Here is a 17,947-nt window from a genome sequence, read left to right as displayed (position 1 = left end):
TAAACAGCGCCTCCAAGGCAGATGATTCAAATTCGTGACGCCGGCTGGATGTTAGCGACTTTGGTACAGCATAAGTTGATGCATCCAAACATGTCTCACACAGTGCGAATATCGTTGCATAGAGGCCATCGTAGCTTGGAGTTCAGGTATCTTCTTGTTCCGTATTGAGCGCGCATTTGAGTACCACAGCAGAGGACTCTTAGGTGCAGGATGCTGGGGCAAGGCAGGGGATGGAAGGCGTGCCTGTGAAGCAGTGGGTAGTGGTCGAGGTTCTTGGAAAAGCGACTTATGGAAAGGAGGAAGCTGGCATGGGGTTCAAAACCACGGTTTACACGACGTGGACAGGCAGTGGCCCGTACCGAGCGTAACGCTTTCACATAATCGGTGCAACCACCTATCGCACTCATCACACTGTAGCACAGCAACATGATCGTGCACAACACGCTCACAACGAGGACATAAAGGGCGAGCAGGCGGTCCAGGATTTGGGCTGATGTCGCCGCAGAGCAAAATCGCACGCCATGAGGTAGAGGAGAACAGGCTGGGTGGTCGCAGACTGCAAAACCTAGCCTGCGGCGAGGTTGAAAGGCGATCAGGTAGCCATGGAGTAGCAGGGGAGTAGGCCTAGTGGCAGCCAAGCGACCACTCGGCTGAACGGCGGTCACTTTGTAGCGAGGTGCTGAGAGTACTAACGAGGTCGAAAATGATTAAAACTTAGGTGGAGCAGCTACAAGAGCGCAAGAAAAAGTAAAAGAAGACAGATGCGAGAACGCACATGTGGTAGCCTTTGGCTTGGCTCAGTAGCAGATTGAGTGGCCAAAATGCAGCCCGAGCTCAAGGCATTTTGGAATAGGGATGCCTTTCCTAAGCTTGATTCATAAAATAAACATGATTTCTCTCCTGCTCTCTCTCTTTCTCTCAATTTTGTATATTTACTCGAAATCAGCTCGATGCTGAGTTGACAAATGCTGCCACTTGGAGGCACACTGGACTCTGGAGAAATAAAGTTTATTTCCAAGGGCTTTATGGAGAAAACTTGAAACCTCGCATTTTCCTCGTGCAAAGCGGCAGTTGTGACTGCAATTCGCCTTGGAGTGCGAAAAAACAGAACGACCAGCTGGCCCATAACAGAATAAGTGAACTAAAGTTTATATTTTTAATTTCCTCCTGAATTCCAGCGCTGGCAATAACCCAGGTGGTATTAGTATCAAAAGGAGTTGAATTGCACAAAATTTAAACAGGGACTCACTGGCAAGACCCGTGCAATATGAAAAAGTGTACGTAAGTTACTGTGAATGCAGGCATGAATGCGTGTAGTGCCAAATTTCTGAGGGGGGCTGTGTACCTTACTTTTAGTGCGACTTGAAAAAAATTATAATAATAAAGAAATGTCATTTCACTAGGGAACACACAAAATCGATTTTATGGATCGCGCACGACTGTCTTGAAGTTAAGTACGAAGTAAACCCCCTTTGTCTAACAAATTCAAGCACTATACAACAGACGAGAAAGTCAGTAAAACACCATATATACCTCTACAAACTGGCAAGAACTTTTTGCCCAACTACCGATGCGATGCGTGCAAAATAATAAAAATTTGGAGGACGCTTAAGCTTCGTCTTCAAGAGTAAAATGCGATAGCATTATGGGAACCCGTTCGCATCACAACGCACGGCTGTAGGTCTTGTAGAAATGATGGAAAAGGGGTTTGTGTTTAAGTTTCCTTGTAGCAGAATTAACTAAGTTTTTTCGTACATTCAAATTACAATCCGATGCCGATTTGTAAACAATCCGACGGCGAATCCGACGCCAAATGGTAAAGTCGTACTTTACCATTTTCCTGACGTACTTTCACTGTGAGAAATTCAATTTTTCTTCACCAAAACCTTGCATCACGTGGAGGGCCTATGCGGTCAGGGTTGGGGATGATTTTCTCGGCCACCCGCATCGCACGCTGGTTGCCGATGCCGGATTTTCTGCGCCACGGGGCCCTTAACGCTATCGCGTTAAGGGACGTATATCGAACGCAGTTTGGTTTCTGATCACAGCTGGGAAATATGTGTGAGCAAAGTACAATGTAATAACTAGTAAGACAAAAAATAGGAATTACAATGATCACAAAGTACATACATATAAAAGTAAGCCACAGTCACAATTACACGTATGCACATAGTTTAGAGGAAAAAATTGTCACAGGATTATGGTATGAAAACCGATGAGTTATCATCCTGACGTGGCAAGGCAATCACTCACCGACCTTCGGCCTTGCCATCTTCACTGTAGACGAACATCATTTTTTCATATATTTACTGAGCTTATTGTAATAATTTGCAACCTTCAAGAAGTACCATGAAACAATTGCGACTTTCATGTAATACAAAGCTGCTTATCTAAAGCAGACAAAAAAATTTTAAATGTGGACAGTTCGCACTAGTGGTGCAAGGCTGGGTCACAACGAAGCTGGTTCCGGCTTTTGATAAGTGTTGCTAGGTTTTGTGAGGTTATACATGGCTTGGCTAGGTTCACCTAAGTGTTTGCTAAGTTTTGCGATGTTATGCATGGCTTGGCTAGGCTCATACCAACGTTTCTAGTAATGTTGGCTCATACCAAGCATTGCTAGGTTTTGGTTTAGGAGGTTATGCATAGCTTAACTATGCTCATACTAAGTGTCGCGCCGGAATTCGCGCTGGAATCGGCCGTTCGCACCTCCCATGGATTTGCGGGCTTGGCGTTGGAAGTTCTCGGTGACGCGCAGGCCCGGAACCGATTCCCGGCGGCGCCGAGCATTCAGTCGGCAGCGTTCGTTGTCTCTGGCCCGAAACTCGGGATCATCAGCTCGGCGACGGCGTTGTCGGCGGGCGGCCTCGGCGCGATGGGCAGGATCGGCTCTCCTTCGTCGATCGTAGTCCCGCTGAGGCCGCGCGCCGAGCTTCCTTGTAGGCGGCTTCTTCCTCGGGAGTCTTGCATTCTATCGGTTCAGCCCATGGCAGCTGTGCACGCGTGTTTAGTGCACTTACGACGACACGTCGGCGCGCCGGAGCCTGCTCGGAGCTTTCTGAGCATATCAGTGACGTCACGGCTTCTCCTCGGTGGAGAGAGGGTGAAGGCGAAAGAGCACGCATGCCGCGGTAAAACTCCGCCCTACGCACAGTGGGCCGAGTTTTCTGTCGGCACGAAACGGACTTCGAAAAGCTTAACAGCTCCGCTTGTAAGAAATGCGGCCAGCTTGACACTAGCCGAGCCAAGTCTGAAGAAACAGCGGAGCTGGGCGACCCCTTCTCGCTCAATCCGCCCTACGGTGGCTAGAAGCCCCCTCCCCTTCTAGACACCGTAATCCGCCCGTTCGTTCCGATCGCGTCTGCTGTCCGTTGTCTGGTACGAGGAGGACGGCGTCGTACGTCATCACGGCAAACATGGCGCTGCTGCCCACGGAGATAGTCGTCGAAGGCAGCCAGCCGGTGTACTCTTCCCAGGCCTCATCAGTACGTGCGATCGCCGACAGAAACAGACGGAGCGCAGGAAGTGTGTTGTGTTTACGCGAGCGTCGGAAGAATATTTCAAGCCGTCGACTTCGTGATTTATTGCGCCGTGCTTCGCGTGTGCATTGCAAACGAGAAGTCCATCACATACACTGCTTTCCGAGTACGACACATGTCAGGACGTGGCGAAGTGAAAAGTGTCCCGATCGGCGCACCCAGCGTACGCGACTGTATGTGTTCTGTGTATGCGGTTCATTGCCGCGAAGTGGTGAACGCCAGTGGCGCCAGTCCTTTACAAAGTGGATGACAGGATCAGTAGCGATACGCTTTGTTGCGTCGTTATCGCTGTCATTACCTCGTGTGCCGTTTGCCGCCTGCGATGCGCCGTGGTGACCGCGACGTTCGAGCTGTGTTGTTGCTGTTACGAAGTGCTCGCAAGATACAAATCAGGATAGATTCGCAGCGGTACTAGGCGTGAAAGTGCTCGTTTTATGCGATGTGCGTATGTTCAGAAGAAGCGTGCATAAGTGTTGCCGATCGCGTTTTCTATGTAGTACCCCGATAGAGAAGCCCTATCACACCGGCCTTTTCTGCTTCGTAGATGTGCCGTTTGTTTCAAAGTTGTTACTGCTTTTTGAAGATACTTCTGTCGGTGAGGGGAATTTAGGGAACATCATAATAGTTACATACGTCAAGACACCACGCTGTCCTGAAATGTGGACACGCCTGAGCACTAATGCCATGAATGCAAATTTTGGGCAGCCTTAATTTTTATCATGTGGACTGTGGTGTGACCAACAGGAATTTCTAGATTGCACGAAGTAAATAGCTTTATAATTCGAGATGCAAGCGGCTTGCATATGCAATAATCCTAAACTGCTTGGTTTTTGCTGGTGACCATTGCAAGCATAGAGTCTGAAGAATCAGTGGCATGGTAGACGAATATATTATAGGTAAGAATTGGATGCTTCCTTCTGATTCTGTACAAATTCACGTTTCTGACAAAAGCAATATGCATGCAAAAATAAACAAGACTGAACAAAGGTATAGCAGTGACATATGATGTTCTGCTAGCATCCTGCAGAATCACATGAAAGAAATTTTGCTGACAGTTCTCTCTCACTGGCTAGCCATGGTCACAGTACTAATGCAGGCAGAGAGAGCTAAAGGAAAGTTCGCCGTTACTTTGTAAATCCACCCTAGTTCTTTCTGTGGTTGTGTCGTCTGTTTTGGCACGAGCCTTCAGCGTAACGCGATCAAAATTCATTACTAGTACCAACATAATCTGCCTGGGAAGTGCTGTAGATTCTATCCTCTTGTTGATTCTACTGGCAGCGAGTGTCGAACTGTGCCTTAAACTGACTTGTGCCTGCAAAGTATGCCCATTAAGTGTTTTTCCGGTGCACTTTCATCTAACTCTAGGCGTACTGCTACGAGTCCATTCGTGGGTGTAGGATACTGGACGCTTAAGTGGCCGTCTCGTTTATCTTTATTGTGCACAGGCCACGGTTCCACTCATTAACTGAACCATTTTCAGCTGTGCTGCCAGATTATGGAAAGAGGCGAACCTCACCTCTTGTCATTCATTAGCATGTTCATGACCACAGTGCATTGCACCTGAGAATTCAGCTGCTATCACAATATAAAGGGTGCCTATTGGCTGTCATGAGAATATTCTGAACACAAGTTCTTGCAAATATGTCAGCATTAGTTATGTGATCGAGGCCAGCCAATGAGGACTAAACTGCTGGCAAAATTTTCAAATGACATCGTTTAGGTCAGTGTGCTTACATTTTTATTTTGACATAAGTTACTGCCCAGCCAAGAAGATATTGTCAAACCATCAATTTAGAACCATACACAGGGACACTTCTTTATTTTATCATATTCCGGAAATGATACCCAAGCCCAGCTGCATGTGAGAAAAAGAAATCGTTGCATAACTAATAGGAATTAGGTCCTGCACAAAATATATGTCTTGATTGTATAAGTTGTGTTGTTCATTTGACGCACACAGTAACATGTAAACACAAAATGTATGCAGACTTTGCGATTACGTGCCATGTGTGTGTAAATAAAACAGCACAACTTGTATCGAGACATGTCACACCAACTATAGTCGGGTACAACTTAAGAAGGCAGCGGCATTTGCCCCTCAAAGGCGGATGCACACGAGCCTCCACCAATAGGCGCGCACTTCAGGTGACGTCATGAGCCGGATGGCCGGTGACCCCGCCGACGGAGAACATGCCTAACATGGCCGCCCTCGCTTCGAACTGGGCCGAGTCGCGTCAGCTGTGTGCGTCTCCCTTCGTCAGAGTGAATTCGAATTATTTGTGGGGGTCTGTCATGCCGGAAATATTATTGCGAGCTTACAATGCACAATTTGTGCCCCGTGTGTTTGTTCTGAGCCGTGAGCTGACGAAAAAAGATTACAGTGAACATCGGTGGCACTGCACTTGGCGTGGAAATGAAGTTACGACGAAGAGAGTTTGCCAAAGTCTGGTACCTACTGTGAGCGGCGGGTGTGTTTGTGTACTGTGCCCCTGCGTTTCTCGTCGGAGGTGGCGAAGTGATGGAGCAAAACCATTATCAGGATAAATGAGAAAAGCGTGTGCAGATGAAACCAACGTACAAGTTTCTCAACAGAAAAGATTTGCGAAAGAAACCTCCAACGCAAAGATTAGTTGCGGCCAGCTCAGCGCGCAAACAATCTATCGTTGGCAGCAGTGTGATAAGATGAGCGTCTAGCAGCGTCGTTCGAGTGTTGTGTAGCACCATCGATTGATTGCTTTCCACCAATGCTAACAATCAGTGACTAACACGCGCTGCTTGAGCGAATGTCATTGGATTATTAACAGTCAGGCGTTGGGGAGCAGTGTTCATTTCCTCAATGTCAGCCTCAGTACTAATATAAACTTATGACTGATACACACACGCTGGCTATGGTAAGGTGCATTGTCTAAAACAATGACACTACCAGCTGGCAACTTCTGCAGCACGTCATTGAACCAGCCCTCAAAGCGATTGCCGTCCATTTCCTCGTGGTAGTCGCCTGTCTTTTGGCCTCGGAATACATCCAAGCAGCCGTCGACGAAGCCATCCTCGCTGCCGATGTGTGTCACGATCAGGCGCTGACCTTTCCAGAAGGTTGTTTTAGAACCGTCGTCAGGCCACTTGCTCAAGCGAACAGGCGTCCGTGCTTCTGCACCACGGTGTCTGTCAACATGATCGACCGAGTGTGTCCCGCCGTCACCCATGTCTCATCCAGGTTGAAGATCTTTCGGCCTTCCGCCCAGTAGCACTCCACGTCACGGAGGTATCGATTCCACCAATCGGTGATGTCATCCCGGTCGATAAGCAGCGAGTTGCGGCTTCTCTTTTCGTGGTTGAAGCCGATCTTGGCAAGCAGGCAACACACAGCACACCGCCTTAGTGATGGGAGTTCCATACGCTCCGAGAGCTCGGTAGTTGTCTTCTCGACCACCGGTATCTCGTTGCGGCGAAACAAATCACGTACACATGACCTCAGCGCACACAACGTGAAGCTGTCAAACTTTGCACTGCGTCTTCTCTTCTCTGCATTGCGTGGGCGCTTTCGCGAGGACGTCGTCAGTTTGCCACCCGAAAAATGCGAAGCTTTAACTTCCTCCCTCACCCTGAACACAGTCACTTACAGACAGTTGCAGACTAGGACATACATCACACCAACAACACTAAGCAGGATCAATCCAGACTTTCCTACTGCATGCCCACACTGCGGCCACGAATACAACAACTTCGAACACATGCTCTGGCTGTGCCCTGCCAACGCGGGCACGGACTTTCCTGACCAGTCCTCCTGGAACTCAGCGCTCAGAAGTACAGAGCTCATCGCTCAGCTCAAGGCTGTCCAGAGGGCCCGGGCCGTCGCCGAAGGACTATGTCTACCGGCCCCGACCTGGGTGGAGCCACCGGATAGATTGGCGGGGCCTCCGGCCCCGCTTTAATTCTTTCTCCTCAGGACCTAAATAAAGTTCGTACTCACTCACTCACAGTCCTTTCGCTGACACTGAGCATGTCGGCGACAAACTTGCTCGTGTCCTCCACGCTGCGTTCAGGCTCCCTGTTACGCCAAAACGTGTAGCAGTGTAAGATCATGGGACGTATTCTGAAACGTTCCACTTCGGCGATATTTCGTCTTCAGGTGCGCACTCATTGGCTGGTTGAGCAAAATTCAATGACGTCATGCCTCAACCAGCCAATCAGCTCATCCAATTTTGCTAAAACAGCCAATCAGCGCATGCCTGCAGACGAAATTGTCGCCTAGGCGAACTATCGCCGAAGTGGAGCGTTTCAGAATACGTCCCCATGTTGCACGAATCGCTGTTCAGGATGTGGCCACTCTTGTTCTTGCGAGGCTCTTTGGTGGTGTGGTCATCGAGGCGACACAAGGCTCGTTCGGCAACAAAGGATCGCGTTCCGATGTCACCTCACTGAGCTCTATGGCGGAAAACTGGCACAGAATGCTGTGCGCAAACTCACGAGATTGCAGGTTCGCAACCGTAAAAAAAAAAACAAAGAAGATCAATCTTGCTCCGTAGCAGACGACGCAGAGCATTGTAGAAGGCACGGAGTTATTTTTCTCTCGCAATCCGGCATGTGCTGTAGCACTTCCATCATGATAGTTTTACCAACCACTCGTCAATATACACAAATCTTATTTATACCGAGAAATATGCGTTTTAGAAGCAGTCTCAATTTTTTGAGCGAGATTATTTCTTTGGTCACAGAGGCAATTGGCTGCTGTGCTTCGGTCATCTGGGTGGGGCCTCTCCTGTCTTCTAAAGTTGTACCCGACTATAGACCCCATCAAAGTTGTTCTATACAGCGTTCAGCTAGTCTTATATAAATTTTATTGTGTGGTGTAGTTATCGTAGTTTATCGTGTGGTGGCAACGGCGGACCATCGACGAGCATGTGGCTTAAACCGTTCTGCTACCTTGTGCAGGTTAGTAACTGCTATAGCATGATTAGAAGTGATTGTCGCGGTCTTTGGTCATGCCGTGCCCCCTACGGTGTGCTTCTATTGTCAATTATGTGTACAGCGTATGCTTGCTGCTGATGTGCGGCGACATCGAGTTAAATCCCGGCCCCACTGACAGCAGCGAGGCCTCTATCGAAGACATGCTGAAAGAGTTGCTGTCTGGTCAGAATAAGTTGGCACCCGGACATGACTGTGCTCCGGAGCAACAGAATAAGGTGGAAAATTATTATAGCTGATTGGGGAGCTAGATTCATTTAATTATAAAAACGAGCCTCACGTGTAGATGACCTTGAGCATACAGTAAGATCACTGGAGGCGAAGTTGACTGATCTGGAGGATAGGAGCAGGCGATCCAATCTGGTAGTCTTTGGCATTCCGGAGGATGTCGGCGAAACTGAACCTATTCTTAAAGATAAAGTTCTTGACGAGGTGTTTTCTGCAAACCTTGCTGTTCCTTGCAAATCTGTCAGCAGAATTCATCGTCTTGGTAACCAAAGGTAACAAGAGACCAGTCATCATTTACTTCCAGGATTTTACCGAAAAACAGCTTGTCTTTAAAGTTCGTACAAATTAAAGGGTAGTTGAATATAGATTCAAAACGATTACTCGCGCAGCACACTAAGGAAACGAAAACTCTTGTGGGATAGTGCTAAAAGTGAAAGAGAACAAGGCAGGAAAGTTCGCTTAATTAATGATAAGATGAGTGTTAACAATGAACTATTCACATGGGATGACAGTAAGAACTTGAGGATAAAAATTGACGACCATGAAAGCACTTCGAAAATGCTTGACTTGCCTCCGCTGACACTTCCCCTGGTGCTAAAAGAACTGAGAATTTTAAACATCAACGCCCGCACTGTCGTTAATAAATCAGAAAGCCTTGAGGCAACTATCATGGGTTACAATCCCCATGTAGTTGTGATAACAGAAACATGGTTGCATGACAATATTGAAGATGCTGTTGTGTTTCCCCCATCTTATCGAGCGTATCGCTGTGACAGGTGTACTAGAGGGGGCGGGGTGGCAGTTTTGGTAAAAAAACTATATCCGCTACTCTGTTATGTCAGGCTGATAACTTGGAATCTGTTACAATAAAGCTCACTTGCTGGGATAAATCATTTTTGCTATTTGCAGTTTATCGAGCACCTGACTCGCCCCCAGAATTCTTTCGTGACCTTTTTGAACACACGGTATCATTCACAAGCGATAAAGTGATACTTGTAGGCGAGTTTAACCTACTAGATATTGATTGGGAGAACGGGATTTTCTGCATCGGGAATAATTCACACTTGGGTTACTTGCATGACATCATTCTGTCTCACAATCTACAACAGGTTGTAAAACAGCGAACGCGCACCTATGGTACATCAGCAACAATACTTGACCTCGTTTTCTTAAGTCGTTCATTAGAAAACTTTTTGTGTTTGTTGAACCTGGAATTTTTTATCATATCTGGTACATTTTTCTTGTTCTTTGGAAGTGCTTAATACTGCAAAATGTAGAACAACCACTGTTAAAAGATTTTTCTCGTGCCAGAGACAAAAGTGTCTTGGATTATCTTGAACAATGCCTTGATAACTTTCACTGTACAATGCTACTGTGCTTCGGGATAAATTTAAAGAAATTATCACTCGCTGCCTTAGCAACTTTATTCCCAATAAAACCAAAAAAACTTCCAAGACTACTCCCTGGATAACGAGAGAGATCTTGCACCTTAAAAGAAAAGTTAAGCGCTTAAGATGATGATGTGCCTCACGTGTTTCAATTCACAAAATCCAAAATAAACTAAACCAAGAAGTACAGCAAGCGAAGCGCTGGTATTTTCACCATATATTGCCAAATTTCATTCGAACGGCACCCCAAAATATTTTGGACTTTTCTAAGCACAAAAACCAAGTCAATTGATCATATTGTTCATGAGGGCCATGTCGTTGTCGAAAAACAGCGTATCGCGGAGCACTTCAATAATTATTTTCAGTGTTTTTTCAAATTTCGATGGTGGTATAAACCTTAACTGCATGCAATGTAACTCGACCTCTGATACTGTTTCGCACCCGGGTGTAGTGTCGATGTTGCTGAACCTCAAAGCTAAATCATCTCCAGGACCAGACAACATACCGAACACTTTTCTGTGCAGGTACGCTGAAGCGTTAGCTACTTTTTCTTGTTATCTTTTGTTCCTCATTATCTTCGGCTAATCTTCCTACAGACTGGCTAACTGCACGTGTCGTTCCCATACCAAAAAAAGGCAACAAAACCCTAGTAACCAGTTATAGTCCGATATCAGTAACTTCATCATGTTGCAAGTTAATCGAACATATTATAGCTAATGAAATAACCAAATTCCTAACTGACAACAACGTACTTTCTCTTCACCAGCATGGTTTCCGGAAGGGTTCTCTACTGTGACACAATTAACCACAATTATTAACCACAATTATTCAATTATTCACTACTTTGCAAGTGCCCTTGACAAGTCAAGCCAAACTGACGTATATTTTTAGACTTTAAGAAAGCATTTCACCTTGTTCCTCACATTAAACTTATAGAAAAACTACAGTCGATAGACCTTCCAGCCTATATTATTAACTGGGTGGCGGCTTATCTGTCTAATCACAAGCAGTTTGTTTCAATTGATAATTACTCTTCTAATGAACTTTCAGTAACCTCTGGAGTACCTCAAGGTAGTGTGCTAGGACCTTTACTATTTCTAATATACATAAATGACATCACAAGCGAAATTTCTCATCCTGTTCAAGTTAGACTATTTGCTGACGACTGTGTGTTGTTTAACGAGGTTACTAGCCATGAAGATCAATTAATGCTTAACTCTGACTTTCAAAACATTCTTTCCTGGTGCAGGTCGTTGGGCCATGGAATTGAACAGAGAAAAAACTGTTTACATGTCCATAACAAAAAAAAAAAATAATGTTGTTTGTCTATAACCTCGCTCTGAACTGCTGACCAAAGTCAGCCAATATAAATATCTTGGAATAACAATATCCAGTGACCTCAGCTGGAATAGCCACATTTCTAACGTATGTAGCCCTTCTTTCAGGAAACTTTGTCTCCTCAGGCACAAAATAAAGCACGCTCCCTCTGGTACTAGATTACTGGCTTACACTTCACTCATCCGACCGAAACTTGAATATGCATGCATTGGTGGGATCCCTATAAGAAAATTAACATAAACGCTTTAGAGATGATCCAACGTAAAGCTGTCAGGTTTATTTTTTCTAAATATAGACTAAGTGACTCTCCTACTAGCCTAATGAATCAACATAATATCCAAACGCTACAGCTACGTAGGAAATACAAAGACTGAAATTTCTTTTTAGCTTAAAAACAACTGTTTGTCCTTCCATTCACAGGCTTATGTTAAACCACTTACAGCGCATCGAACACGGCATCATCACGCCGATTCTTTAGCACCTTATAACGGCCGAACTAACCTCTAAGTTTTCCTTCTTCCCACACACTGTAACAGATTGGAACAGCCTGCCATTATCACAATTGATAAGCACCGATTCTATCGAATGCATGCGTCTTTAATGTTAACGGTATTGCGATGTCGGCAAGTCTTGTTACTGTCTTCTTTTCTTTTTTTTACACGTGAATTTTGTTTGATACATTCCACCCATCTTCCTTATTCTATTATTTCAGTATTTTGCAATGGTCGCTCGTTCATCAACTTCTCGTACTTGTTGATTTTTTTTTCCCCTCTCGCGAGAATGGTTGCAAGTGCTCATATATGCGTACTGCCTTTATTCCTATGCCTTAAACTCCGTGTGAAACTGTTCTAATGTTTGTCAAGTTGTATTCCTTCAGTGTACCTTCTATTAATCTTATTTGGTCGTCGCTTTCATTTTTTTTTCTGATCATTGCATATGTTGGTTTGCTTTTGTATTTCTTTTTCATGTGTGTATGTTTGTATACGTGTATATGTACATATTTATGTATTCTGCCTCTCCTGCTTGGGCCCCCATTTGGGCCTGCAATATTATATAAATAAAAATAAATAAATAAAATAACAGCTACTGCAATAGAGCCAACCTGGATCATTTTCTTTACTGGCCGTTAAGTATGGTCGCCAGGATACAGCTGTTTATTGAGTTCACTCAGTAGAACTGTTGCTTCAAGTGGTGTCTTTCGTTGGATGTTCTAAATTCAATCTGATTTAACGAGAGACAAAATAATAAACATTGGCCTGCTAGCCCGGTGGTGGTAGGTGTTCAAAGTTTCGTCGGCCTCGTCACAACAGGCTAGGATAGTAAAGCTTTTAGACGAAGGGCTGTCAAGGCAAGGAGAAAGACGGGTTTCGTGGCCATCTGTACTACCAACGCAGGTCTATGCTGCGAATGCGCACGGTTGCACTTTCGTAGATTGAGAGGCTTTACATCTTCTTAGGATGGATGCTATGAGCATCCGCTTTGAAACGGGATGGTAGGTTGCGCCACCAAGCTCTTATTATTTTGCCTAATGTCCTACCTTCATTTTTGAGAAAACACACAAATACAAAGAATTCCAAGCATCAAACATTTTGAACCATTACTGGGAACTGTTTCTGTACGTCTCCATTGTTTGTTGTCTCCTTACTTTTCTGCCAGCAAACCTCCAACCGCCTTTTACTAATCTCTATAGCGACATGTTTACTTTCCCCTGCTATCCCTAAACCCAAGGGCTTCAAGGTCAGAGGAGCCTAGACTGGCAGCTGGATAGATTTCTTTACATTCCAATAAAACATGTTCCATCGTTTCACTAGCTTTACCGCCAGCAAGCACATGCGTCTTCAGCCTCCATGTCAGCGCCGCCTTACATCGAGGCACCCTACACCTTCACGATTGACAGCGTCGCTGCGCGGCTGCTGGGGAAGGCATCACCACGGTGACCACGGAAGCGCACGCCTTCGGCACATTAGCTAGTGTATTCTAGGCACTATTGACCCTTTTCGCAGCGATCCCGTGGGCGCTGCCATGTTTGATCACGTGGTGACGCATCCATTGCTTGCCTCAACTGCCTCCTTGTTACAATGGAAGTGTATGACACCGACGCAGCTTAGAAAATCTGTTTTCGGAGATATCGTAGACGGGGACTAGGTGGACGACACGAAGCTTTGATCACCGCTTAAGAGAACATGCAAAAGCGCTTTCGGGGCTGATTAAGCTATGCCCAAACGGCGCAAGCAGCGTATATGGTGCTTGTTCTAAAAGCGGGGCTAAATATGTAATCCAAGCTATCCAAACAATCAGGATTAGTGTGTTTGCTCTTTGTACTTTATTTGGCAATACTTTGAAGCAGCGGCTAGTCAGTTTCTGACTCAGTGAAGTTCCTCGGTGCGACCACTACCTGATTATTTTCTGCCTAATCGCTCGCGGGTGTGCTCAGTTCCAATAGATTTGTTCTTGCTGCGCACAAGGCTTGAAACATAGCTGTTTGTACTTGTAGCAATGTATATTACAGCTAGTAACTCGCTTACTCTTGTGGACCGTCACGAAACATTCAGCTTCGACCATTTGTGCGCCATCGGTGTAGTCCGTCATTTATTGTGCGTATACAGTGTGCACATATTCAAGTGTGCGCTCATTCACTTATTCTTGATACGTCGGCGATAGAGTGGGCGTAAGTTTTCCTGCCATTTGGGGCAGATGTGTATAGATAACGTGCGCAAAACTTACTATGACAGGAAGCGGCGCTACTTCCCTTTGCCATTGTTTAACGAGTGGTACTCACTCTTGCCGACGTTCTGGGGATGAAGCCCTTTCTTTGAAGGTTAGCGATACAAAGGCTGGCGGGTGAGCAAATTTCTGTATCCTAGAGGAAAGCCGTACGTACATCACGAAGTGCCGGTAACACGTTCGGACAGTTGCAGCAGCGGTCTGCGAACTTGGCCACGCAGATTCATTCTGTTCCTTAACATGCCAGTCACTATTTTTTGCAGCCAACTATTGCACACGTCTTCAATCCACATGATTCAATCTAGCATGATTGTAGCACAGTGTGTTAGCGAAAACTCAGTTGCATTTCCGACAGCTGATCGCACAAAAGGAAGGTAGAAGCGGTAATGGTTTCGTATTCGTGCGCGGTCGCTGAGGAGAGGTATGGCGCGCCGCCGTGAGCGCCATCTCGTTTCTCTAAAGCAAACTGCTCCGCGAAAAGGGTCAATGACTAGGCTATCATGGGGCCGTATTCTGAAACGTTCCACTTGGCGAAATTTCTTTTCGCTTTCAGGCGCGTGATGATTGGCTGTTTTAGCAAAATTAGATGAGTTGATTAGCTGGTTGAGCCTGACGTCATTCAATTTTGCTCAACCAGCCAATCAGCGCGCGCCTGAAAGCGAAAAAAGAAATTTCGCCGAAGGGAACGTTTCAGAATACGGCCCTGACAAGGCGGGCTTTTCTGGGGCAAGGCTATGCTCACAGAGCTTATCGTAGCCAATTCGAGTCTAACCCATGTTATTGCAAACTCGACACCTATGGCCAAACTCGGTATTCAAGAACTCACGGGCAAATCTTCTGCCGTCACCAGTCACGGGTCTCCTTTCACGCCGTTGGAAGTTATCGAAAAGTCGGAAGACGGGGTCGCTTTCGCGGCGTTGACGCTTGGCTTGGTTCTCGCGTGCTCGGTATTCCGGATCGGCTCGGCGACGTCGCATATCGGCGGCTTTGTTGGCGAGGTAGGCTGGATCGGCACGAAGACGGCGATTCCTTTCCCGCGTAGCTTGAAGGCACTTCTCTCGTCGGACAGCCTCTTCTTTCGGCGTCAAGGTACGCTTAGGTCGAGCCATATCTCGGTAGAGCGGAGAAATGCCCGGGCGCACGCTTTCATTTGCGCGGTCACATGACTGAGCTGAACACGTGCTCGGCGCAGCTATGACGTCAATGACCAGCTCCTCTCTCGCGCGCACATGGCGTAGCTCCTCGCTCAACCAGTATTAGCGTTGCACACCGGAATTTTGCCAAGCTTAAGCAGCTCCGCTGTTAAAAGAAAACCAAATTGCGTAGAGTCCCAGTTGATACTTCGCACCATAGAGTTTCTCACTATAATATAGTGAGAAACTATATGCTTGCACACTGGGGCATGGGAGTCGGCAGGGGGTGCATAAAGCACGACCACTGATCTACTGACCACTGATCTACGCCTACTGAACACCAGACCTGCACAGATCTCCCTGCTCCAGCACGCCTGGTCTAGTTCACCACTTTTGCCGTTAGGGATAGAACGTACGAGCAGAGTGGCGCTAGCTACAACCTGTTCGCTGTCGTCTGCTTCTGTGATCTATTCCAGCGCGCTGTGCCGCTATTTCGGCAGCCACAAAGCGTTTACATTCTTTGTAAATGCCTAAATTCACGCAAATAAAAAAGAAAATAAATTTGCGAATGATTTGCTCTCATTTCAACCACGAGATAGAGCAAGAGTAGTGAAAGAAAGGAAAACACGAGTGCAGCCTGTAGACGATAACTTTTCCTTCCATTGCCTTCACAGTAGGAGAACAAAATGTGATGACAAAGAAGATCCATAGGATAAAATATAGTGCAATGGAGTAATAATGAAATACAATATAAAAAAACAATATATTGATTTGAATGAGGCAATTTCAAGAGTTCACGCAGACACGATCGATATGTATACCAGACTACACACAGACAGCGAAATCTGCAGACGCTGCAGAAGACATGTAACTTCAGCTTTGTGGAGGAGTATTTCAATAGTCCCTTGATCTTCAGATACGTGGGAATATGGTCGCTGCCATGTGATTCGATATCTGAGAACCATTGCACTTTTCGTTCAAGACGCCGAGAGATCAGGGTCAAATCTAGGCAGCTGCTGTATGTAATCCCTCGTAAATATGTTGGACTACCATCGTTGAGGCAATAAAGGTCGTGCTGTGTTGCAAAAGATACAAGCCTCTTTCCCTTAGAGTCCATCTTCAAACTCCCCCAAAGCGGATGGTGAGCATTAAAATCTCCAGTGAGGATCGTAGGGCCGGGTGTCGTGGATAACACGTCGTGCAGTCGTTTAGAGTCGAAGCGACTTGAAGGAGCAATGTAGGCAGCGACGAGAGTGAACGTAAGTTTCTTCGTCTTTACGATTAAACAAACGTACTGGTTGGTGTCGTGAGGTGGGATTAGGTGCAACACGTACGTCAGTTCACATCTTATATATACAATCACCTTGCTCACATCACCACAGGTAGAGGACATGAATGCTTTATATCCAGAAATGCGGATGGCATTTTGAACGTTCGGTTCACAAATTACGAGGATCGGAAAACGGTTTTCGAAGACAAAGTGTCTAAAATCTGAAATTCTTGATTTGAGGCCCCGGGCATTCCACTGCAACAGAGAGGCTTTCTTGACTTCCTTGTGGAATGGCAGCGAGGAGCGGGCCATAGTGCTATACGAAGCTTTCAAGCACTGGAGTCAACGTGTCCAGTACTTGCAGAGCGCTGCGAGCAGCCGGAGTATCCATGTTTGTCAGTAGTAGACGCATGACATTCGTGAGCGACTTCAGCATAGCAATCACTTGCAAATCCTTGTCTCGTATGTGGTCAACTGCAGCGACGTTGGACTGCAAGTGGCGAGTCATATGGCTCTGGTGTTTGGCATGTCTTCGGCAGCGCTGGCCACTCCTCACTTGAAGAGGTGTCAACACCATGGTTGCTTTTTTCGCTGACATTCGTGCTCTTATTGGAGACAGATGGAGCAGGAGGCGGCGCTGCAGGACGAGTCATCTCTCTCGAACCTGAAGAGGATTTCGTGGACTTTCCTTTTCGGGAGCGATGTCGCCTTATTGCAGCAGAAGCATCTCTGTGTGATGATCCGTCTCTGGCCATTTTCCTCAAGATATTCTGCTCTTTCTTTAGACGTGGACAGTCTTTTGAGGATGCAGCGTGCGATCCTTGACAATTTGTGCACTTGAGCTCCGTTGCACGGCAGGTGTCAGCGTCGTGTTGTTCGGAACATCGTGGGCACACCGTTGAATTTCGGCAGACAGCACTCACGTGTCCAAGTCTTTGACATCTTCTGCACTGAAGTGGTTTTGGTACGAAAGGCCGTACCACATGACGAAAGTGTCCGACCGTTACGTGCGATCGTAGGCAGTCACCTTTAAAGTCGAGCTTTACACAGCTCGAGTTGCCAAGGCGCCGAGCTTGCAGTAAGGCAATACCATCTGTCGCAGGTTTGATTAAAATTGGCAGGTCGCTGTCGCTAATCGATGTATCAATATCGTAAACCACACCAGCCGTGGTTTCGTAGTCCTGCGGCACGAGGTAGTGGACATTAATGTTGCCCAGGAGCTTTACGGCCATCAAAGCATTGATTGCGCTTCGGTTGCGAACATCAATAGCCAGGACATTCTTTCGATTATTAATCCTGATATCTTTAATCTCTCCTGGGACAAGAGCCTCCAGAGTAACGGAAACCGCTTGTCGATTAAGGCGG

The 17,947-nt window shown here is 46.3% G+C and overlaps 1 protein-coding gene across 8 annotated transcripts in view; it reads right to left on the bottom strand.

Moving 5' to 3' along the window:
* LOC119435733 (uncharacterized) overlaps window positions 1–15,281 on the bottom strand; it is a 35,167-nt gene extending 19,886 nt beyond the window's left edge. For 6 of the 8 annotated variants that reach the window (XM_049659904.1, XM_037702459.2, XM_049659908.1 and 3 more), the window contains exon 1: window positions 2,707–2,824. Coding sequence is in view for 2 of the 8 variants with exons in the window: in XM_049659909.1 (XP_049515866.1) it covers window positions 2,707–2,713 (7 nt within the window). In the remaining 6 variants the exon portion in view is untranslated. Of the gene's footprint in view, window positions 1–2,706; window positions 2,825–15,005 lie in introns of those variants that run through there. The other 2 variants (XM_037702457.2, XM_049659906.1) reach the window with 2 other exon arrangements.
* Between the last annotated feature and the right edge of the window lie 2,666 nt (window positions 15,282–17,947).

This window comes from Dermacentor silvarum, unplaced genomic scaffold (assembly GCF_013339745.2).
Source record: "Dermacentor silvarum isolate Dsil-2018 unplaced genomic scaffold, BIME_Dsil_1.4 Seq872, whole genome shotgun sequence".
NCBI lineage: Eukaryota > Metazoa > Arthropoda > Arachnida > Ixodida > Ixodidae > Dermacentor > Dermacentor silvarum.
Note: the sequence above shows the minus strand (reverse complement) of the source record. Positions and strands in the feature narration are given on the sequence as shown.